Source organism: Mesoplodon mirus, assembly GCF_964341445.2.
Source record: "Mesoplodon mirus genome assembly, chromosome: 1".
Classification (NCBI taxonomy): domain Eukaryota; kingdom Metazoa; phylum Chordata; class Mammalia; order Artiodactyla; family Ziphiidae; genus Mesoplodon; species Mesoplodon mirus.
In genome coordinates this window covers 37,625,319-37,649,659 of record NC_138976.1, presented here as the reverse complement: position 1 = coordinate 37,649,659, position 24,341 = coordinate 37,625,319, and the positions used below count along the sequence as shown (strand labels likewise).

Here is a 24,341-nt window from a genome sequence, read left to right as displayed (position 1 = left end):
CTTATCTCCAAACTCATCAAATTGTATACATTAAACATATACAGCTTTTTGTATGTCAATCATACCTAAAGTGATTTTTTTCACCTTAATGAAGAATATTTAAGTAATTCAGTATAGATATTACATTCAATATATAGATAGATATGTATATATCTCAGTAAGAAAAACAACCCAATAAAAATAGGCAAACGATTTAAAGATACTTCACAAAAGATACAGAAATGGGCAATTAGCATGCGAATATAGGTTCAACATCATTAGTAACCATGTAAAAGAAAATTAAAGCCACAATGAGATACTACTACACATCCACTAGAATTGATCAAACAATACCAAGTCTTGGCAAAGATATGGAGCTACTAGAACGCTCGTATACTGCAACTCCACTATTAGGTATTTACCCAAGAGAAATGAAAACATGTCAACTAAAGACATGTACGTGAATGCTCACAGCAGCTCTATTCGTGTCTAAGAATTTGTCCATTCCATCTAAGTCATACAATTTACTGACAGAATTGTTCGCAGTATTCCTTTATAACCCTTCATTATATCTGTAAGGTCAGTAATGTCTACTCTTTCATTTCTGATTTTAGTAATTCCAATCTTCTCTTTTCTTGGTCGATTCAGCTAAAGGTCTGTCAATTTTGATTTTTTCAAAGAATGAAATTTTGGTCCTATTAATTTTCTCTATTGTTTTTCTATCCTCTATTCCCTTAATTTCCACTCTAATCTTTAGTTCCTTCCTTCTGCTCACTTTAAGTTTAGTTTACTCTCCTTTGTTCAGTGTAGTAGCTTAATTTGTAATAGCCCAAAGCTGGGAACAACCTACATGCTCATTAATGAGTGAACAGACAAACAAATAGTGATATATTCATTCAATGAATGAATGAATATATTCAATATTTTTTTTAAAAAAGAACAAACTATGGATATAACAACAATAAAAATGCTGAGTGAAAGAAACTAGACACAAAGAATATATATTTTATGATTCCAATTATACAAAATTCTAGAAAATGCAAACTAACATAGTGACAGAAAGTAGATTAGTGATTGCCTAGGCCAACGGTGGAGGAAAGTATGGACTACAAAAGTGCATGAAGACTTTTGCAGGTGATGCTCTGTATCTGGATTGTGAGAGTGGTTTCACAGGTGTATACAACCTCTCTCTTGTTGCCGAAATTCACTGAATCACACACTTAAATGACACAGTTATTTTATATAAATTACACCCCAATAAGTTAATTTTCAACAATGCTTTAAACTTCTTAAATGTTTTTAAAGTGGAAAAGAAGGCAATGGGGCAATCTCCATATATGTCTCAAGGGGAAATACCTCAGCCAAATTACCAGACAAGAATAATATATACTTTATACACTCACACAATAATATATACACTCAGGTGTTGTTATATAATGTGTATCATCCAGGGTGGTTGTGTTTTTTTTCCTTAAGTTACTCTCAGACATAATGCAGCACGCTGAAAAATAAATCAGAATAAAGATTTGTTCAAGAAAGAAAACATTAGTTTAAGGGACAGTTGATGTTACTGTGAAATTTGACTCAACTGTTTAAAAAAAAGAATTCATAAAATAGAAGGGGCATTAATTTAAAAAAAAAAAGACTGATCAAAATCAGGAACTCAAAACTCAATAATTTCACTAAAACCTAGAAGGGGAAGTAAAAGCAAGCCCAAGGTCTCTCCTGGTTCTGGAGAAAGTTACAGATACTAATTAAATCTTGACTATGGTAGAAAAATATAATTATAAACATTAGTCAAATAGAAACAGGAAATAGAAATTGGAGGAAAATAAAATTGAACAAAGCACACCTGATCAACGTAACCAGTCAGGAAATGGAGAAAATGAGGAAAAAAAAAAGCATAATAAACAGAAAATAAAGACTAAAACTAAAATTCCACAAAAAACATCAGCAAACTGAACCCAAGACTAAGTAGGACTTATCCTAAGTATAAATGTAAGTAATTTCAGTATTAAGAAATTAATTTAATTAAATGATAATTTCCATAGATGCTGAGAAGGCATTTTATTAAACCTGAACTCCATTCCTAAATTTTTTTAAATTAGTAAGCTATGAATAAAAAAAAAACTTTCTTGACAAGAAAACAACAGCAAACATATCTAATAAGAAAATACTCAATATATTCCCTTCAACAAGGAACAAGAATGCTCTCAATATTTTAAGAATTTCCATAGGTCTTGGCCAATGCAATAAAATGAAAAAAAACATACATTTTTGAAAAGAAGCAGTGAGTTGCAAAATATATGATTCTCTGGATTTCTAAGTAGAAAATAACTGAAAAATTATTCAAAACGTGTTAGGAATTCAGTAAGGTGGCTAATGCATGATAACATTACAAAAATAAATAGCTTCCCTATATACTGGCAGTAAGAAACTGCAAACAACAGTAGTTTTTATTTTAGAACTTTATCTTTTAATCTTGGGGCAGAGGAAGAGAAACTGGAACCTGAAAAGTCCTGAAATGCAATGGTCTGTCCAAAGGGGATTTAGCTAGAAGCACCTAGAACAGTGCCGGGCACTTGATAAATATTTGATGAATAAATGAGTGGAATATGAGCTTCCTGATTAGGTCTGGTTCCTCTTATCTACTTCCTTTGGGAGGGAATTCTATTTTCTTGCCAGCTGAAACAGACCTTTGTTTTCAAGGTATATAGCTCACATATCAGAAAGATTCCTCTTTTCCTTTTTTAGCATCATGTTGAATGAGCCAAGGGTAATTTACTCTTACTCAAATAAAATGAAAATCCAATAAAGGAGAGGAAGTGAAAATATCTACCATAATCAAATCACAGTAATAATCAGATCAACGGTAACGTAAATTTAACATGATTGTGAATGTTTATTGTGGCCTGTTTATTTTTGTTAAGGCTATCCATAATCTGGCCTTGAACTGTAGAAAATAAGCCTAGAGCTGACTCAAGATTTTCTTTCCCACAATTTATGGATTCTTTCTGCAGAACTGAGTCTGTTTCCTCTTCCTTTTTCTGTTCAGTCTTATAAAAATCCTTAACTATACAACCTTGCTATATTCTAGGAAGCATTTTTTCCTTTCTTTCATCTACTATGTTCTGAATGTTAACACACCACATGATGCACCTATGCCTACCATCGGTACCTATCAAAAACAGGGAAGGAATCTTCATAGTCATCTAAAATATGTTGTTCAGATCAGTTATGAGAATCAGTTATGAGAACAGCTTTTGGGGCCTACTATGCATAATCTCATTAAGTTATCAGGACAACCGTATTAGGTAGGTACTACTAGAATTCCCATTTTATTGACAGGATAACAGAGGTTCAGGGCAGGTAAGTGACTGCCCAGCCAGTAAGTGACTGTATTAGGACTCCCTTGGCTGAGTCTGAGAGCTCCATTTTTTCCTACTCAGCTGTGTCTGCTTCAAACCTACAACATGAACCTCTCTAAGGTAGCAGTTCTAAATTACTTTACATAGTATACTTCCTTGATTTGGAACCAGAGGGAGCAAATAAACTTTATTCCTTCTGCTGCTGGCAACATTGTTTCTCATGATGGACAGATCCTCTACCCATTTCCTGCAATATCATAAACCTATATAATACATGAAGTTTCCTTGATTCATGAATAAGTCAACAGCAAGACTTTTCTATAAGTTTCATCATAATTTAACCACAAAGAAAGTTTAAAATGGACAGTGTCGTAATTTTGTTTGCTTTAAATAAGTAGCCAACCTGCCAAGGTCAACACTTGAAAACATACTCACCTGTGTGATACCAAAACTGGTTTGTGTAAAATGCAACCACTGCTTCTACAACTTATAATCTTGGAACACTGCGAAGTGTCTTTAATAAATGTTACCCTTTTCCACTCACATGTCCAAGAGAAGAATGATTTGAGGAAAAACAAAAAACAGTGGCTACCTTCTTCTTCAGAGTCAAGTTGAAAGTGGAGAGGTGACCATTTTGCTCAAACCTCGGCACTTGAGATTTGCTTAGAAATCTATAGATGCACATGTTAGCCCCAAATTTGGATCTCATTCACTCTAAAAGTCTGAACAGTCTGGTCTAAAATACTATATAAAAGACTACCTAGGTTACTCAAAAAGCTCCACAGATACCTACAATAATGTGCCAAGCCTCCCAGTAGACCAGGGGAGGAGAAGTTGTTTACATTGAAAGACTCAAGGCAACTGCACCGTCTTAGAAAGAGGTGTCAGTCTATCCCTAACAAAACCACCTCCTAACACCACGTCTTCCATGTCCACGTGTTTGAAAGTTGGCCACCTCTCTCTCTAAGAAGCTGCAATGAAGCCCAGAACCCCTCACCAGGATAAGGATTGCCATGAAGAAGACTGGAAGGAAGAAGAGCTGATGTCACTAGGCTGAAAACACCTCATTCTCTTTCATGGAGACAGGCAAGGTCCACGGCAGCCCTTTGGTCAGGGAGGGCAGAGGCAAGAGCATGAAATGAGGGTTGGACTAAGTCTGGCCAACTGGTCAAACAAGGGAAGGTCTTGCCCCTCCTCAGTTACTCGAACCAGGAAAGAAAATAATTTCTTAATTCTTAACTCAGGGGAAAAACAGATAGTTCAAAATATTGACTGACCATCAGGAGAAAAGGGTAAAAGCTCCCTCTGAGCCAGTATTCACCTGTATTTGATCAGAGCAGATTAAAGACTACAGAAGAGCATTCTCTCTTCTAGCCCCTCAGTAACAGTTTAGCTCTGTCCTCTTTCGGTTTTGAGTGGTTATGACTCAGTTTCCAGGCAGGGACAACATACACATCCCACCCCACAGGACTACAAGTGACAGCCCCATTTTTCTTGTTTGCCTATTTGAAAGTTAACTGGAGTTAGGGGTTAGTTAGTCAACTTTTTCCTTTTTAATCAATATCAACTATTACTAACCAAAATAGGGAGAGAGGAGGAGGGCTCTTTCTCTCTAATTTGGTCAGAGTCTCCAAGGAAGGAAGACTACATTCTCAAAGGGTCAGAAAATTATCCTTTTGAGAGGAAATGGTTCATCCTTCCAAGGCTAGTGTACACATTCACACCTGTACTCTTACACACATACACTTACAAATGATAGCAGACTACACATGGCTTGTACTTTTTCTTTTTTTACTTACTATATCTCTCCATTATTTCGTATCAGTATATATAGGGGCTCCATATTCTTTTTTTTTTTTTAAGAAGATGTTGGGGGTAGGAGTTTATTAATTTATTTATATTTATTTTTGCTGTGTTGGGTCTTCGTTTCTGTGCGAGGGCTTTCTCTAATTGTGACAAGAGGGGGCCACTCTTCATCGCGGTGTGCGGGCCTCTCACTTTTGCGGCCTCTCTTGTTGTGGAACAGGCTCCAGACGCGCAGGCTCAGTAGTTGTGGCTCACGGGCCTAGTTGCTCCGCGGCATGTGGGATCCTCCCAGACCAGCGCTCGAACCCGTGTCCCCTGCATCGGCAGGCGGACTCTCAAACACTACGCCACCAGGGAAGCCCCTGCCATATTCTTTTTTTTTTTTTTTTTTTTTTTTTTGCAGTACGCAGGCCTCTCACTGCTGTGGCCTCTCCCGTTGCGGAGCACAGGCTCCGGACGCACAGGCTCAGCGGCCATGGCTCACGGGCCCAGCCGCTCCGGGGCATGTGGGATCTTCCCGGACCGGGGCACGAACCAGTGTCCCCTGCATCGGCAGGCGGGCTCTCAACCACTGCACCACCAGGGAAGCCCCGCCATATTCTTTTTAATGCTACATTTTTTAAATGACCCTAGTTATAAAACTAGCTCCCCACTGATAGATATTTAGGCTCCTTATCTTTTGCCATTAAAACTAATATTGCAACAAATACTCTTGCACATGTCATTTAGCTCATGTCCATTTACTGACTCAGCAAATATTTGGGTTTGTTCGTACACTGACATTACGGCAATAAGCAATCAGACAGAGCCCCTGCCCACAAGGAGTTTATAGCGCAGTGCAGGAGATGCACATGTCTGATGGCACATCCCCCCGAGTGCATCAGAAAATGCTTCTAAGGCAATTGATCTCAACCTTGGTTGCACATTAGAATTACCTGGAAAAGACTTTTCACAAAATACTGCTCCCTGGGCCATCCTAGATTCATTATATCCAAACTTCTTGAGGGGGGCCCAGGCATCAGCATCCTCTAATAGGTCCTCAGATGATGTGAGTGCCTAGCTAAGCTCAATAACCTTGTTCTAAAACAGTGCTTCTCTATTTTTAATGTGCATACAATGACTTAGGGATCACGTCAAAATGCATATTCTGATTCAGTAGGTCTGGAATTAGGCCTGAGATTCTGTATTTCCAACAAGCTCCCAGGTGATGCTAATGCCACTGGTCGATGGACCACACCTTGAATAGCAAAGGTCTATGGCAATAGCAGGGGGCAGCTGGAAAGGCACACAGAGGACAAAAGCTCAGCAAAGGTGGGCAAGCAAGAATTCACATGACATGCCAGGCAGCTCATGAGTAAAATCCTTTGGCAGGGACATAACTTCCTAGGAGAGGATCAGAGAGGTAAATAGGTACCTGATCACAGAAGGCCAGACTAAGGACTCAGACCATTACTGTGTAAGCAGTGGAAAGGTCTCCAAAGAGGGGAATGACACATACAATATTTTAGGAAGGTGAATTCTGGCTACAGTGTTCAGAATAAAATAGATTGGGGAGGAGGGACCTGACTGACTCAAAGCAGGAAAACCAGTTAGATAATCATACATCTTGATTAGGATATTCACAATGACAATGGAAATGAAGACAGACATTAAAGAACAGTGATGTTACATACAAAAGTGGGATATTTAAAAGGGGACGTGAAGAAAGGCATGGTTTTTAAATACTCTCACCATGGAGTGATTATAAGGTGCTAAAAACAAGAATCACAGAAATACTTGGAAAGATGGGTTTAAAGCTAGAAATGAAGATGTGGGAATCCTAAGCCCTGCTGCAGCAGTAAAGTCCATCCAGAGATGGTACATAAGAAACTAGCAGAGGCCAGGAACCATGGCTGGGTGGGCTCACAGTTAGAGATCAGAAAAAAAAAAAAAAAAGAGGAGGGTCCAGAGAAGCAGGGGCAGACCAGGGGAGGGCCAAGAGAGGAGAGAATCAATTCATTCAGTGAATGAAGCATCTGCTATGTGCCAGGCACTGGGCTGGGGAATATAGCAGTGAACAGAGTAAGACCCTGAGAAAAAAGATGGGGAAAAAAGCATTGAGGGGAAGTTGGCTAATGATGTCAGTCAAGGAAAATGAGCACTGAACCAAAGGTCTGGAAACCTGGGTCCTAACCTCAGCTCTGCCACAAACTAGTTTGGTTACCCTGATCTGATAAATCACTTCTCTCCCTGGGCCACAGTTTCCTCCATTGTAAAAAGAGGGTATTGGAGGGAGTGACCACCAAGCCCTCTGCAGCTCTAAAGGCCTGGGTTGCTACAGCATAAAAACAGCCACTGCAGTTCTCCGTGAGCTGTGAGTGGTAGAGGCAGGACCTGGCCCACGGGGCTCGAGGCTGAGGCAAGAGGAGGCAGATGGCGAGGCAGATGGAAGCGGTGCACAAAGACCGCTCATCCAAGGAGCCTGGCAGTGATGGGAGAGTGAGCAGGCAGAAGGCAGCAAGCCTTGGGAAACTTCTCTCACAAGGGAGACTGCTTACAGTGAGGAGTAAGAGGCTGAAAAAACCAGAAACTGAGAGGAGGGAAGAAACACAGCCTAAGATACAGAAGGGGCTGGTTTCATTTCCCTTGGCCTGAAACTGTGCTTTGCATAAGAAATGCAACCTACAGTGTCTAATGCATGTAAGCACTCGAAAGAGTGGGAAGCAGGTTTGGAAAAGGATGCCAATTTGTAGCAGTGGTGGTGGTGAAGAGAGTGGGCTCTAAAGTTGAACAAACCCAAGTTCAAATTCCAGCCCCACGCTCATCTAGCTCTGTGACTTTGAACAAGTTACTTCACCTTTCAAAGCCTACATTTCCCCAGCTGTCAAAGGGGAAGGAGACAGTAACTTGGGGAGTGCTTCAAGATGATGCAGTACAGCTCCCAACCAAAGGAAGTGCTCCCCAAAGGTTCACAAGGACCTTGTGAACACACGTTACTATTATCTCTGGGCAAAGGTGAGGATAACTGAGGGGGCATATGCTGGACACCCTCGATGGGGAAGAAATCAGAACAAAAGGAAAAGAGAAGAGAAGCAACAGTTAGGGAAATGACAACAGCCCCAAGTGTATGTTAAACATGAAAGGCTGGGCATACAGGAGACCGTGTTAAGATGCTAGAATGCTGACAGGGGATGGAGTGTTCCAGGCAAGCTCCACAGTCAACCCAGACTGGAGAAGCAAGCCTTGGGGACCCCAACTCACTGCAACACGCCCTCAGGATGGTAGCAGTCCTGACCCAGAACACCAAGATGGGTAAGAGGTGATTTTAACAGGACCTGGAAACCAGTACCTCCAAAGGATATACTCAGGGCCAGCTTCATGAGGATCCTATACTCACAAGGGTTCCATACTGGGTTTAATGCTCTGCTGTCACTATCATGAAATTCCTAAGAATGTTTTTTAACAGGGGGATAAGAATTTTAATTTTGCACTGGGTCCCACAAATTACATGGCCAATCTTGGATTCAAATTCAAAGTCTCACTCATATCCCAACACTGACCATTGTTACCTATAACAGGTAACCCAAGACCTCCTTCCAACGTGCTTCACTCAAAAATGTCTTTAATGCTAATAAATCACTCAGATTACCCCCATGGCATTCTGCACATACCCCTGTCATCATGTTAAACAGCAATGACTCACTTATATTTCTTTGTCTCCCTTCCTGGACCTTGGGTAGCTAAAAGGTAAGGCCATCTGTTCATCTGTGTATCTCCTGAGCATGGCACAGAGAGGCTTATATAAATCTTTGAGAAACGAAAAAAAAAGTCCAAGTGTCCTTCACAATTGCTGATGCAAGTCATGAAATAAACAAGATTTACTGGACCGGACAGTGCAGAAAAAGCCTGCTATATTACATTTTTGCAGCACAGATGCTGATACAGCAAGATGATAATAAGCCCAGTTCCTTAGAACATACCTCTGCTCGAATTAAATAGCCCAAAAGAAGGTCTAGGTTTCCATTTTTGCAATAAAACAACTATTCCACAACCATTTTTATTCTAATTACAGTAGGACATCTTTCACCTGGAATGTCTGAGACCTGACCTGTCCCAGGCTAATGTTATTTCCAAAATGTAGATATCTTAACTCCCAAGGAACATAATGCCTCACACAGCACATAGTACAGAGAAGTCACTCAAACACATGTACAAAATTCATGTTAGCACTTCAAGTATTAATATGGTTTATCGATTCTAGTTAGAAATTAGATTTAAAAGTATATACACCCTCAAAGGGTAAAGAACAGTCTTTTCAGCAAGTAATACTGGGAAAATTGGATATCCACACACAAAAGAATGAAACTGGACCCTCATCTTACACCATATACAAAAATTAACTCAAAATGGGTTAAAGACCTAAACCTAAGACCCAAAACTATAAAACTTCTAGAAGAAAACATAGGGCGAAAAGCTTCATGACACTGGACTTGGCAGTGATTTCTTGGATATGACACTAAAAACAGGCAACGAAAGCAAAAATAGACAAATGGGACTATATCAAACTTAAAAACTTTTGTGCAAAGGACACAATCAAGAGAGTTATGTCATGAAGAACCTAGGGGTAAAATGGGAATAAAGACACAGACCTACTTGAGAATGGACTTGAGGATATGGGGAGGGGGAAGGGTAAGCTGTGACAAAGCGAGAGAGAGGCATGGACATAGATACACTACCAAACGTAAGGTAGATAGATAGCGGGAAGCAGCCGCAGAGCACAGGGAGATCAGCTCGGTGCTTTGTGACCGCCTGGAGGGGTGGGATGGGGAGGGTGGGAGGGAGGGAGATGCATGAGGGAAGGGATGTGGGAACAGATGTATATGTATGACTGATTCACTTTGTTATAAAGCAGAAACTAATAAAAAAAAAAAAGAGAGTTAAAAGGTAAACTATGGAATAGGACAAAACATTTGCAAATCATATATCTGATAAGGGTTTAATATCCAGAATATAAAAAGAACTCCTACAACTCAACAATAAAAAAATCAAATAATCTGATTTTAAAATGAGCAAAGGACTTGAATAGACATTTCTCCAAAGACGATATACAAATAGCCAACAAGCATATGAAAAGATGCTCAGCATCCCTAATCATCAGAGAAACACAAATCAAAACCACAGCGAGATATAACCTCCTACCCACTAGGATGGCCACTATCTAAAGAATAGAAATAACAAGCGTTGGTGAGGAGGCAGGGAAACTGGAATCCTTGTGTGTTGTCAGTGCAACTGTAAAATGGTGCAGTCACTATAGAAAGCAGTATGGAAGTCCCTCAAAATTTAAAAATAGAATTACCATATGGTCCAGCTTTTATACGTAAACATCTGAGTTTATATGTCCAAAAGAATTGAAAACAGGATCTCGGACAGATATTTGCACATCCATGTCCACTGCAGCATTAGTCACAAGAGCCAAGAGGTAGAAGCAACCTAAATGTCCATCAATAGATAACTGATTAAAAAAAAAAGGTATATACATAAAACGGAATATTTTTCAGTTTTAAAAAAGAATATCCTGGGGGGCTTCCCTGGTGGCGCAGTGGTTGAGAATCTGCCTGCCAATGCAGGGGACGCAGGTTCGAGCCCTGGTCTGGGAAGATCCCACATGCCACGGAGCAACTGGGCCCGTGAGCCACAACTACTGAGCCTGCACGTCTGGAGCCTGTGCTCTGCAACAAGAGAGGCTGCGATAGTGAGAGGCCCGCACACCACGATGAAGAGAGGCCCCCGCTCGCCGCAACTAGAGAAAGCCCTCGCACAGAAACGAAGACCCAACACAACCATAAATAAATCAATAAAATTAAAAAAAAAAAATATCCTGGGACTTCCCTGGTGGCACAGTGGTTAAGAATCAGCCTGCCAAGGCAGGGGACACGGGTTCAGTCCCAGGTCCAGGAAGATCCCACGTGCTGCAGAGCAACTAAGCCCGTGTGCCACAACTACTGAGCCTACACTTGAGAGCCCACGAGCCACAACTATTGAAGCCTGCGTGCCTAGAGCCCGTGCTCTGCAACAAGAGAAGCCACCGCAATGAGAAGCCAGAGCACCACAATGAAGAGTAGCCCCCGCTCGCCACAACTAGAGAAAGCCCATGTGCAGCAACGAAAACCCAACACAGCCAAAAATAAATAAATTAATTTTAAAAATTAGGCTAAGTGCAAGGAGCCAGACACAAAAGGCCACATATTCTATGATCCCATTTTTATGAAATATCCAGAATAGGCAAATTCATAGAGAGCAAAAGCAGATTAGTGACTGCCAGGGGTTGAGAGTGGGGAAAATGGAGCATCTGCTACTGAGTATGAAGTGTCTTTTTGGGCTGACAAAAACCCTCTGGAATTAGATAATGGTGGCAGTTGTAAAATCTTGTGAATATACTAAAAATCACTACATTGTATATTTTTAAAAGGTGGATTTTATGGTATGTGCATATGGTATTGCTTAAAGTAGCGTGAGTAAGATTCCTATTGTTTGCAAACAAGACTCCTGACCAGTACACCCCTGAATCCAGGAGGTCGCAGCCCCTGTGAAACTGCCTCCCTCGCCCTCCACACCTGCAGACTGACATGCTGAGCTCTGGCCCAGGCTGGGTCTTCTGCTCCAGTTACTCCTCCTGCCTCTGTCCATTTGGGAAATATCTACTTCTTCACTCTCCAGCTCAAATACCATCTCCTTTGGAAAAGCCACCACCCTCCTGAGCACAGTCACTCCTTGCCCCACTCCCTACATGTTATTTCCATAATAACCGTGCACATGTCATGGGTGTCCACCTATCCCCTCTCACTGGCCAGTTCAGTGCCCACTGGCCTGACTTCCACGCCAGCGCCCACACTTCTTGGCCCGACTGCTCCCCCGGCTGCTCAACCTGCTTCGCCCACCCATGGGGCAGGCTGGAAAGTGCTTGGGCATTAATGCCCAAACACCCCATCCATGGGGCGCTCAACCAATGACTGACAAGGGCTGCTGTTTGAAGACCCCAGGTCCCTCACTGGGGTGGGGATGACCTAGGTACGTGTTCTGTACAGGCTCCCAGAGGTCCCAGTTATTGCTTCTAAGGCAATAACAACACCTAGCGTTTTCATAGTACTTACTGTGTGCCAGACACTATTCTAAACACTCATTTAAGGGACTTCCCTGGTGGTCCAGGGGCTAAGACTCCGTGCTCCCAATGCAGGGGGCCCAGGTTCAATCCCTGGTCAAGGAACTAGATCCCGCATGCCACAACTGAAAGATCCCACACATGGCAATGAAGATCCCATGTGCCACAACTAAGATCCGGCGCAGCCAAATAAATAAACATTAAAAAAAAACCACAAAAAAACCCCACTCATTTAATCTTCAGAACACCACCACAAAATAATCCAAAATTTAACTAGGGAGACACTGAGGCGTTACCAGGTCAAGAAACTTGCCCAAGGCCTCAGAACTAGTAAATATATCTAGCATTTTTCATATTCTATTGCAACCATCTGGATATATGTCTCTCTTCTGCACTGGACGATGACCCGCTCAAGAGAGAGTACTTTTTTTTATCTTTCTCAACGTCCCCAACATCCAGCACAGAGCCAGGCATGCAGCAGCCACTCAAGAGATTCAAGTTTTGGAAAGTGCCTGCACTCTGCCGCCCAAACATGCCTTGTGCTTTTCTCGCCTCTGTGCTTTTTCTCAAACAGGACCCCTGAAACATCTTTTCTGCATGTGCCTCTTGCCCTTGTCTCCTCCTACCCCCAACACACACACACACACACACACACACACACTCACACACGACAATAATTCCTGATCCCTGCTCTGTGGCAGCCAAAATGAGGAATTCTGCTGGGCAAGGCAAACAGGAGAGAGCATATGACCCCCTCTAGAATCTAGTAAACAAACCCAATTGCTCATACATGAACTACTGCACCTTCGCCAAGCTGTTATTTATGTATTTATTTTGAGAGACTCTTATCTGCCTTCTTCCCCGTAACCTCCACTAACCCCCAACTCTCCCCTGTCCTAAAGACCTTCCCTCAACCCTGCTTTTTCCCCAAGCTACCACCCTTCTTACTACAAACTGCTACGACCTCCCGCCTCACATTTGATTGCTAATATTCACTTTGTTTAAATTCTGACCTCAACCTCTACATCTTCCACTCCCATCTCTCTTTGGATCTGCTGGGGTTACACATTTATATAATACAGAAGAGCTGCCCGGAGGCACCATGTGCGCTAAGCCTTGAAGTCTGAGTGGGCTTTCAAAGGCACTGTTCAGACAAACTCTGACCCAGCTCCTGACTTCACACTGCATTCTAGTCATCTTTACACTTGCTCACACTTGCTTCGCAATCTGTGTTCCCCCTCTCAGTGAGGGCACCAGTCAGCACCAGTCTCCTAGACTAGAAAACAACCAGTCATCCCCACTGTACCGTAACTAGTCATCTTTACATTTTCTGTTCTTTGTTCTTCCAGGAGACAACTCCAACCTAAACCAAACGGACACATTTCTAACTTACCTCTTTCACTGCCAGTCTCTCCCCATCCCAAGCACTGATCACACATTCCCCTGCTCAAAAACCCTCTACGGCTGGCTCCTGCCTAAAGAGTAAAAGCTAACCTCCACATCAGAGCATTCGGAGCAGTCACAGCCTCCTCCTGCTGTGTCTTCCCACCTCCTCTCTCACTAATCCCCACCTCTAGACTCTCCAAACCCACTCCCAACATATGACCCGACACAGTGCAACCCCAGCAGGCACAAGTCTTTTCCATCTCAGGAGCTTTGCTCAAGCTGCTCCCCTGGCCCATGACGCCTTCTGCACCCAAAAGCCTCCTCAAACTTCAAGGACCTGGTGAAAACACACCTCTGCCACCAAAGCTGATCTGCAGATAATACACTCTGAGAGTGGGGCTGACCAATAGGAACTAAGCAACCTCCTCTTAACGATCCCAAAGTAAAACTTAATTTTCACTTAACATTTTAAGGTCGACGTATTTGGTCTTTTTTTTTTTTAAGTTTCAAGTGACAAATCAAATCAAATTGAATAGTATAAACAAAAGGGCATTCATGACCTCCTGTAACCAGGATGCCTGCGGAGCAGTGCCAGCTTCAGGCACAGCTGGCACAGGTGGATCCGGGATTCAAGGGAGCTTCAGGGCCTGTCGCCCTCTTTTTCTCCAGCTCCACATTCCTCTCTGGCTTCATTCTTAAGCAGGCACTCTCCACATCACAAGAAACAAAGGCTCACAATCCAACAAAAAGAGAGATTCTTTCCCCCAGCAGCCATCTGAGCAAATCTCTGTTTGGCTATTTGACTCTGCTAGGGTCACATGTCCACCAAGGAAGCTATCTGGGCCATGGATGATATAGGTGAAAGACCAAAAGCAGGAGGAGGAGAGAAGCCAGGGAGCTTCTCCCCTACGCCAACCCCTCCTCTCTGGTTCAGACAGCATCCCTGGCCTTAGCTGCTTCCTCTCCAGGGCTCCCTCCGCCTGCGGTCCCTGCTCTTGTTGAGCAGCCCTGCCATGGTCTAGTTCCCACAGAAGCTCCAGGATTCTTCTAATGTCACCTCCTCCCATTGACTCCCCCCCAGCCCTGAGGGTGACTGCAGTTTCCTGCTATCGCTACTCTCTGGGTTACCTCCCTGTCCTCTGCTTGACTTCACATGTTTCCCAACACCTATGTAGCTAATTCCCTGTATTAAGTCTCTCAGTTTGAAAAACCTACAGTGGTTTTTATTTCCTGACCAGACCACAACCGATACTGAAACTGACAAAGAATAGGCAAAAATGTACAAAGAAAATGTGGAGAGGTCAGTATCGGGGAATCACCACCACCACCACCGTCTCACAGTTACTAAAGGCTCACTATGCATCAGGCACTCCTCTAAGTATGAATGCAATGGATCTTCATATCAACCCTGTGATGCAGGTACTTGTTATCCCCTTTCACAGAGGAGGAAACTGAGGCTCAGAGAGGTTAAATAATTTACTGTCACAAAGACTGTAAGTAGTGGAGCTGGGATTAAAATCCAGACAACCTGGCTCCAGAGTGCATACGCTCTAAAACACAAATCCCAGTGAGGAGAGTTTCAAGCAGCGGGTTACTCAACAGGGTCAAGTGCTACCTACCAAGAGGTCAGGGAAGACAAGGATGTGAAGCGTCTACTGGATTTAGCAATAAGGAAGTCACGAGGGACCTTGAGTAGTAAAGCCAGAAACCAGACAGCAGTCGGCTGAGAAGTAAGCCAAAGGTTAGGAAGTAGAGACAAGAGGAGCAAACCTAGAGACAAGAGGAGCAAATCTCTAGGACATGAGATGGAGGAGAAGGAAGCATCACAACAGTTTTCTTTACTTGGTTTGTTTTAGAAATGAGAGCAACTTGAGCATGTTGAAACATTAATGGGAACGCAGAAACAGACCCACAGACATAGAAAACAAACTTATGGTTACCAAAGGGGAAAGGGGCAGGGGGAGGGATAAATGAGGTTGGGATCGAAATACACACTAGTATATATATAAAGTAGAAAACCAACAAGGACCTACTGTATAGCACAGGTGACTATACTGAGTATTTTGTAATAACTTACAAGGGAAAAGAATCTGAAATATTTATATATATCATATATAAATATATCAGGTGTACAGCAAAGTGATTCAGTTTTATACTGATATATATATATAATTGAATCACTTTGCTGTACTCCTGAAACTAACACATTGTTAATCAACTATACTTCAATTTTAAAATTAAAAAAAATTTTTTTTGATGGGAATGAGCCAGTTGATAGTCTGAAGACACAGGAGTAACAGCAGGGTCTCTAAGAGGCCAGAGGGGGCGGCCATACACTCCAGCATCAGCCTTAGCAACTGGGGGCAAAGAAAGGGCGGCCACAGATTCTGATCATTTTGAGTTTGGTGAAAGGAAGTTCTTTTACAGTGGCTTCTGTCTTCTCTAAGGTAGAAAGTGAGGCTATCAGCAGAACAGGAGGGTGGGGTAGGGGCGTGGAAGGTGTGAGGAGCAGAGAAAAGCTTCAGATCAGCCACAGTACAGAGTGGGAGCCTCTGTGGAAAGGAAGGATGGCCCATGGGACCTCCCTGGCAGTCCAGTGGTTAAGACTCTGCACTTCCAATGCAGGGGGCGCGGGCAACTGGTCGGGGAACTAGAATCCCACATTAAAAAAAAAAAAAAAAAAAGAAAAGAAAGAAAGAAAGGATGGCTCAGCACCACCGAGGCCCCAACTGTGCTTGGAAGCTGTGAGGTTACACTGGCAGCAACTCTCAAGGTACCTCCGCACCTGAGGTGCAGGCAAAAGACAGGAACAAATGGAATGACCCAAGTTGGATGTAAAAGGAGAGCAAAGGAACTGCGTTAAGGACAGTGGCAGGAGCAACTGACAAGTTAAGCCGTGGAATCTAAAGGAGGCAGGTGAAATCAAGGGGTCAGGGAACAGGTGTAGGCAGTTCTCACTGACTGGGAGGAGGGCGCGGCAAGATAAGAGCTTTGTAAGGGCATTATTTCAGGGCAGGAACAGTTGTAGGTATTATAATGCAGGGATGTGGCCGGGGGAGAAGGCAAATGAACTGGAAAAAAGGGGAAGGTGACTAGATAAAAGGTCAAGAAACTGATAGTTTTAGAGATCTGGACAGAGCCCCCTGAAGTAAAGGCATGATTTGAGAAGACAGTTAGTTGGGGGGTTTCAAGATTTTAATGAACAAGAGAAACAGGGAAGTTACAAAGTGACAGCAAAGAAGGCAGTGGAAGGTCTGTAGTGGACATCTGTGAAACAACAGACGCTGGTCCAACATTCATTCGTTCCTCCTCCTTCTAGGAGGAGCAGCCTGACTTTGCTTTGGAAACCACCTCCTTCCTCCCCAGGCACAGAGAGGGCTTCCAAAGTACTGGTAAGAGTCTATGCCTTAACTTTATGTCTGTGTTCATTTTATTATTCTTGAAACTGTATAGATACATTTTATTAATACAGATGCATTTCTATACTTCACATATTTATATTTCACAGTTAAAACATACACACAAAAACTTCCCTTCTCCACCCTCCAAAGACAAGGACCTGGTCCAGGCCTTGGGTCAGAGTTACAAAGACTGGCTTCAGCACCTGACCCAATTTAGGCCCAGGAGACACTAGCCCAGAGCTTTGGCTGGAATTATCAAGAAAGAGGTGCTCTCTTTCTGTTGCAAAGCTATATCCCTTCACCGGCTTGAGAACGGAGCTAGCACAGGAAGGAGAAGGCAGAGCCAAGAGGTGAAAAGTGACAGCCTCCCAACATCATTTGAACACCTAGTTCCAGCCATTCCGGAAACCAAAATACCTGGGGCTTTTCAACATGAGCCAATAGATTTTTTCTTTTCTTCTGCCAGGTTGTATTTGGTTTATGTCCTTTTGACGGAAAAGAAACCTAATTCAGTGGAATAGTCAAATAAAGGATTCTCAATTCAACAGCCTGTGTGATCCTTTCAACACATAAATCAAATCACACCCTCCTTCTGCTCAAGTCCCTGCAATGGCACTCAAAGTCAAGGCCAAAGTTCCCAGAGTGGCCTACTGGGCCCTAGACCATCTGGCCCCCTTCCTCCCTGCCCCTGGCCAAGGACTCCCCATTGCTCACTCTGCTCCAACCACACTGGCTTCTAGGGTAGTCCCCATCACAGCGGGCAGGAGCTGCCAGGCCTCTGCTTTGGCCATTTCTTCCACCAGGACACTCCAGACATCCACTCACCAACTGCCTCACCTCCTTCAAGTCTTTGCTCAAATCTCAAGTTCTCAGTAGGGTCTAACTGAAGCCGCCTCCCTTCAGCCAGTGATCCTGAACACTCCCTCCCCACCCCCAACTTTTTCTTCCTTTCGCAGCATTTATTCATAAAATAGTACGTACTCACTAAATTATACCCAATGAGGGCAGGGGTTTTCAACTGGTGGATTTGAGTTCCTAAAACAGTGCCTGGCTCGTAGGACGCCCTCAAATATTTGCTGAGTGAGCAAATACAATGACATGAGCATCAAAGGGGCAGTACTTGATTGTTAAAAGGCAGTGGAGAGGACTTCCCTGGTGGTGCAGTGGTTCAGAATCCACCTGCCAATGCAGGGGACACGGGTTCGAGCCCTGGTCCGGGAAGATCCCACATGCCGCAAAGCAACTAAGCCCATGCGCCACAACTACTGAGCCTGTGCTCTAGAGCCCACGTGCAACTACTGAAGCCTGTGCGCCTAGAGCCCATGCTCTGCAACAAAAGAAACCACCGGAATGAGAAGCACGTGCACCACAACGAAAAGTAGCCCCCACTTGCCGCAAATGCAAATAGAGAAAGCCCGCGCACAGCAACAGACCTAACACGGCCAAAAATAAAGGCAGTGGAGAGAAAGGACACTACTGACCCGCATCTCCTGAACCTGAAATAAGTGGAGTGTAGGAGGAAAAGACACCTCCATTTTGAAGACTTCAGGGGAAGCAGTGACTTACGGGGGCTGGAAGTAGGTGGAAGAGTTCAGTGAAGAGACTGAGGATGTGGGTAGAGGTGTTAACCACAGGTGGGGCTTGAGAGGGCTTGGCGTTAAGTTTTGGGAGGTACACAGGTGTTAGAGGTTGAGTCAGGGGAGAAGCAAGCCCAAAGTGGTTTGCAGATGAAAGTAAAAGAGACAGAAAGGGCCAAGTGGTTTATTTACATTTCAGATGGAGATGAAAGATACAGGGCTAGAAGGTCTGGGGAGTTTAGCCAGCATCAAAAGAATTCCTAGCAACCCTTGGTAGATGGAAAAGATTCTTCCCTTCACACCATGGTTTGAATGATTTTCAATTTTGTGGATGAAGAGGCCATCACATTTGGTCTTTTCCTCCTTCCCAGAACCCCAGAGGCCACTGAGAAGTGTCCGCTGGCCGAGAAGAAAGGCTTTCCTGTTCGTGGCACCTCAGCAATTCCCCTCTGCATAATAGAATAACCCTGCACTATGAGCAGCCTGTCAAACCCTCATTCTCCAGAACTGACTGAATCAGGCATCCAGGATCACAACCCCAAGGTCCATTATAAAAGGCAAGACGACACAGGCTTCTTTTCAAAGACAGACCATAGCACTCAACGCTCCTACCTCCCCTCTGGTGAACCCCGCACTTCCTAGGCAAGAGAAAGCAGAGCAAAGGGAAGGCTTCCTTCCACTGGTCCTGACTCACCTCTGTTGCTTGGTAGCTTCTCTCTGCAGAAATTTCTCCAGAGTTATGAGAACATATGTGTATGCCAAGATTCAAGGAAAATGTTACTCCCAGTCAGAGGAAGAAATTATACTGCTAAGGAAAAGTGGCTAACTATAAATCAGGCCTTTGGGAGTGATGTCATTTTGATGCTCCTCGCAGCTCTAAGGAGACTTATTAAATATTCAATAATTAATAATAATGCCTTCAAGACCATCTCTCTCATGGAATTGTCCCTGTAAAGGAAGCCAGAAGTAATTAGACTTAGGCTTGACTTCCTGTCCACCAACTAGATCTCAGGGATACAGGGCATTTGTCTTCCCAGTACTTAGTAGCAAAATGCCCACACTTCTGCATCAGGTGTCCTCCAAGAATGGATCATTAAGCAGATATTTAAAAGAGCCACCTGGAGCAGGCAGCTTCCAAGATACCCTAATGATTCCCGCTTCCTGGTATTCATACCTTCTTCCCAGGTTGTACCAGTGATGGCCAGTGTGACCAATAGAAGAAGGCAGAGATATGTCGCTTCCGAGACCAGATTACACAGGACTGTGGTTTGAGTCTTGGGATCTCTCAATCTCTTGGATCACTTGCTCTGGGGGAAAGCAGGTGTCACCTCAAGAAGCCCTATGGAGAGGAACTAAGGCCTGCCAACAGCCAAGAGAGTGAGCTTGGAAGAGGACCTACCCCCAATCCAGTCTTCAGTGACTGCAGCCCTAGTCAAAGTTTGAATGCAAACTCATGAAACACCTGAGTCAGAACCACCCAGATTTAAGTTGCTTGCAGATTTCTGGCCCACAGGCACTATTTTCAGATGCTAAATGTTGCAGTAATTGGTTACACAGCCATATATAATTAATTCACTATCTACACAGACCTGAGAAAAAAATCGTAAGTTTAACCTCAATTCCTATCCTACATGCACATAGGACCAAGTTCTCTGTACATAAGAAAGCAAATTATTCGTTCAACAATTACTTATTGAGTGGCAAATATGGGCAAGGTATTTCCAAGCGACTCAAGCCTTCATATAGTCCATAATCTTCTATAAAATAAAGAGAAATACTTACAAAGACACACACACACACACACACATCCAGCTGCTCAATCCATTGGTTTTATTAGCTTTTTAAAGTTTACTTGCTACTAATGCTTTGCCTCCTCACCCCCCAACTTGCCCCACTCTTTGCTTTCAAAAACCCTCTTGGCAAGGTACATCAAGTCCCACTTCCTGGCTAACTTGACTGCTCAGTGCACTCACACTCATTTTTACTGTACCACATGCCCTCCCATCTAAGGGGAAAGAAATTTGGATACCCTGATTCCATTCAGTATTGGGACAAGGAGGCCTTCACTTAGTATTTTACTAAGAGGCATTCACTTAGAATTGTTCTTCACACCTGTGATCAGGTGTAAATACTAATTTCTGCAATTAGTGACTAAGTGGCAACAGCAGCGTTGATACAATCACAGCTCAAGTCCTGATCACAGCTGAAGTGGCAACGGGGGGAAGGGAGGTGCCGCCCCTAACCCCTCACTGTCTCTCAAAGCAGCAGGAGGGTCATATGCTGCTCTAAGAAAATGAGGAGCCCCCCTCTACGCAAAAAAGGTCAAAGGGCGACCTTTCTTCCCTTCAGCCACAAAACCAGCCTCTGCCAAACCTAAACAGCGTGGGAGACAGTGAGAGGTAAATAGAGCCCCAGACAGAAAACCCCAGGGCCACTCTCCTCCCGCTGCCGGCTGGGGTCGGAGTCAGGTGACTCCTCAGGGCACAAAGCAAACCTAAACAAAGATCACTGCCCCCATGACAGACGGGGGTAAGAAGCCTCTGGCAGTAAGACCACGGAAAACCATTAACTCTTGCTTCTTTGCAGTCGCAGCAAACTAGAGGAGCTACAAGTGACTCGGCAGCTCAGCCTTCAGAGATGCATCTGGAGGAACCGGGACCCCATCCCAGAACACAGGCTCTGAGCACTGCACGCACGTCTCCAGCCACAACGGGCAGGCGGGACCCCTCCCCACCAGCTGTCACTGGCCTCGCGACCAGTCATAGTCGGGCAAGCCCGTCCCCTCTGGCCGCTCCGCCAGAGGCTGGGACCCCGCGGGGGCGGCAGGGAGGAAACGCTTTTTTCCAAGGCTCTGGGGCGAGGGCACGCCTGTCCCCCGGAAAGGGGCGCCAGGGTGGGCGCGGCCCGGTGCCCAGCGGGGCTCCAGATCCCTCATCCCGCTCGGGAGCGAAACGAGCCTCCCAGTCCCCAGCCCCGCGCACCCACCTTGTCGCCGAAGCTGCGGGCCGTCAGCAGGTCCGGGCTGGGCGTGCTGTCGCCGCCCACGGCCTCCTCGCTGCTGGAGCCGGCCAGCGGGTGCGGCATGTCGCGCAGGGAGTGGGGCCCAGTGGACGGCAGGGCCTTGGGGGGCCCGGCCGACATGGCGCGCACGGCTCGGGACGCGCCGCCGCCGCTTCCTCCTGCAGCCCGCCGCCGCGGGCTTCCCCAGAGCCCGGGCCGAGGCCCCGCTCGGCCGCGGCTCGGTCGGAGGCCCAGCACCAGCCGGGCTGGAAGCCACCGCCACCGCCACCGCCACCCGCCGGCTCGCGTCTGCCCGCGCCGCGCTGCGCTGGGCTGGGCCGGACTGCTCCGCTCCACTCCACTCCGCGCCGGAGCCCGTGGCGGACCCGCTCGCACCTTAGCCAGGGCGCCCAGCCCGCCACGCCCCGCCACGCCGCCCAGCCCGTTCGCCGCCCCGCCCCCGCGGCCCCCGGCAGCCCACGGAGGGGGAGGGGGCGGGGAGAGCGGGGGAGGGGGAGGGCGAGGCGGGCAGCTCCGCCCTCTCCCGCCGTCCCGCAGGAAGTGCGCCCTGGGCCCTCCGCCGCTACCCACCGAGAGTCTAAGCTCGCCTCCTGGCCCGTTGGGGGGGTGCGCGCAGACCCCGGAGCTAATGTTTAATGGAAATCAGAGGTGGAAAAAGATGTTGGAGGATCCTGTTCCATTCCACCCGCGTTTACTGCTGCGCCCAGGGGCAGCCACGCTTGGGGCTGGGGGCTTTAGGACACGCACGTGAGTCGGGATCTTCTGGCCTCTGAAATAACCCAGGATAGGAGGAATTATGACACATTTTATAAGAATGGCGTAAAAGGTTATGAGGCTCCCAGGAGATAGAGACATCAGGCGGGGAACCTAGAAGGAAATTCAAAGACGCAGTGTGGAGTTTCTTCAAATGCCCGCTGAGATCCCATGCCATCTTGCTTCTGCAGTTCACCGGGTTTATGTAAGGTTAAACCTCAGAAGAGTGAGCATCAGTAAATAAAGAGGGAGTGCTACACATGATCTAAGACTCTTTAACTCACACCTTGACCAAACTGCCGTTTGAAAGAATCGTGAGGTTCCCGTTTTTATTTTTCATGCTTCTGTGCTTCCTTTCCAGGTCTTTGGCTGGGCTGGATTCTGAGCTTTATTTGCTAGCAGAATGGAGATAGTCAAGGCGTTACTTGGCTATTTGACGGTGGAAGTTCACCTCTTTTTTCCACCTTACCTGGCTTCACAGCTTCTGTGCTCAGGGCCAAGTCAGTAGAGGCCATCAGCCCATGTAAGAACAAGTTGATACTAGAAGAGTAATGGGGAGGAGGCCCGCTGTAAGGGAGCACGTTTTCCCGATCCATTCCCAAACTCTTTAGGTTCGTCCAGTTTTACCTGACTAATCTTGAAGTCGGGATTCACTGTGGTCTCCACCACCCTTTTCTTCTAAAGAAACAAGTGATACTTCAGCAGGAGGAGAATGCCGAGAGTTGAAGCTGACCCAAAATATCATCCAGGGATTCACTGAGCTTCAGAGACCTTCCCTTATTTCCCCTGGTCTAAGTCATCCGGCCTCAGTCCTCAAGTTATCTTTTCTCTCCCCCATGTGGGTCTGCCCTGGTTGGGGAAAATAGAACTCAGAGGACACTGGGAACAATTTTTTAAATGCTGCATCTACCTCACAGGAATGCCAGTGTCCGGTCCTCTTGGAGTTGAGTAAAATTAATACTTTTAAATTCCAGGGCTGCTTACAACTACAACAGACCCTATTATCTGTTCTTCTGATTAAAACAAATAGCATGAATATAACTAGAAATGAGTGTTCTATAGATGTATAACAGGTATTTTTTTTATTGAATGATGTTGTTTAACAGCCAGGCCACCATCCCACAATTGAGATCTCATTTTATTAAGACTCCACACAGCTTTCTCCTCAAGATGCCAGGGAAGAGTGAAAAGAGCCACATTTGAATTCCTGATTGTTAACTATAAGTGGGTGATCATGAGCAAGTTACCTAAACGAACCTGCTTCCTGACCCAAAAAGAAGGACAGAGAGCAGGTAATAGTATTTACCTTACTTGGTGGTTGTGAGCACGAAACAGCCTTCGGTATGTAATATTCCCAGCCAAATGCTGCCATGGAATAGATGCTCCCTGAATGTTAATTCCCTTCCTTTCCCTCTCTCTCATGCTTTCTCTACTATTCTTATGAAATGATAATCATAAAGTTTTCATAAATAAACATGCTGTCGCCAAACTCCCCTATTTGCTCATTTTGGGTCAGAGTATCATTTTTCTATGCTCCCACCGTTTAAAAAACAAAAACAAAACAGAGTTCCTGAAAGGCCATATGAAACAGTTTATTTTCCAGTTTCCTCTTTGGTCAATGGCATGTAGCCACAACGATCCAGTGGGTAGTCATCAAAACTAAAGAAAGTGAATTTCTATGGAAAACATTTTTGGGATAAAGTTTCCACCAGTCAAATTTAGCCCAGGACTGACTATTCATATTCACTATTTCCTGTTGTATTTCAGTGTTCCTTGTGGTGGGAAATTGTCACTGAAACAGAGCAGGTGTCCCAGACTATGTGACTGTGCTTTTACTAAAAGTTTTCAAAGCAACACGGTGGTGAGGAGGAAACGTGAAGTTTCTGTATCAGAGCAAAAGGTTGTAGTGTTT

At 44.9% G+C, this 24,341-nt stretch overlaps 1 protein-coding gene across 2 annotated transcripts in view; it reads right to left on the bottom strand.

Annotated features, from left to right (window-relative positions):
- SNX30 (sorting nexin family member 30) overlaps positions 1-22,121 on the bottom strand; it is a 103,227-nt gene extending 81,106 nt beyond the window's left edge. For both annotated transcript variants that reach the window (XM_082627790.1, XM_082627791.1), the window contains exon 1: positions 21,641-22,121. In XM_082627790.1, the coding sequence (XP_082483916.1) occupies positions 21,641-21,796 (156 nt within the window). In that variant the 5' untranslated portion in view covers positions 21,797-22,121. The remainder of the gene's footprint in view (positions 1-21,640) is intronic.
- Between the last annotated feature and the right edge of the window lie 2,220 nt (positions 22,122-24,341).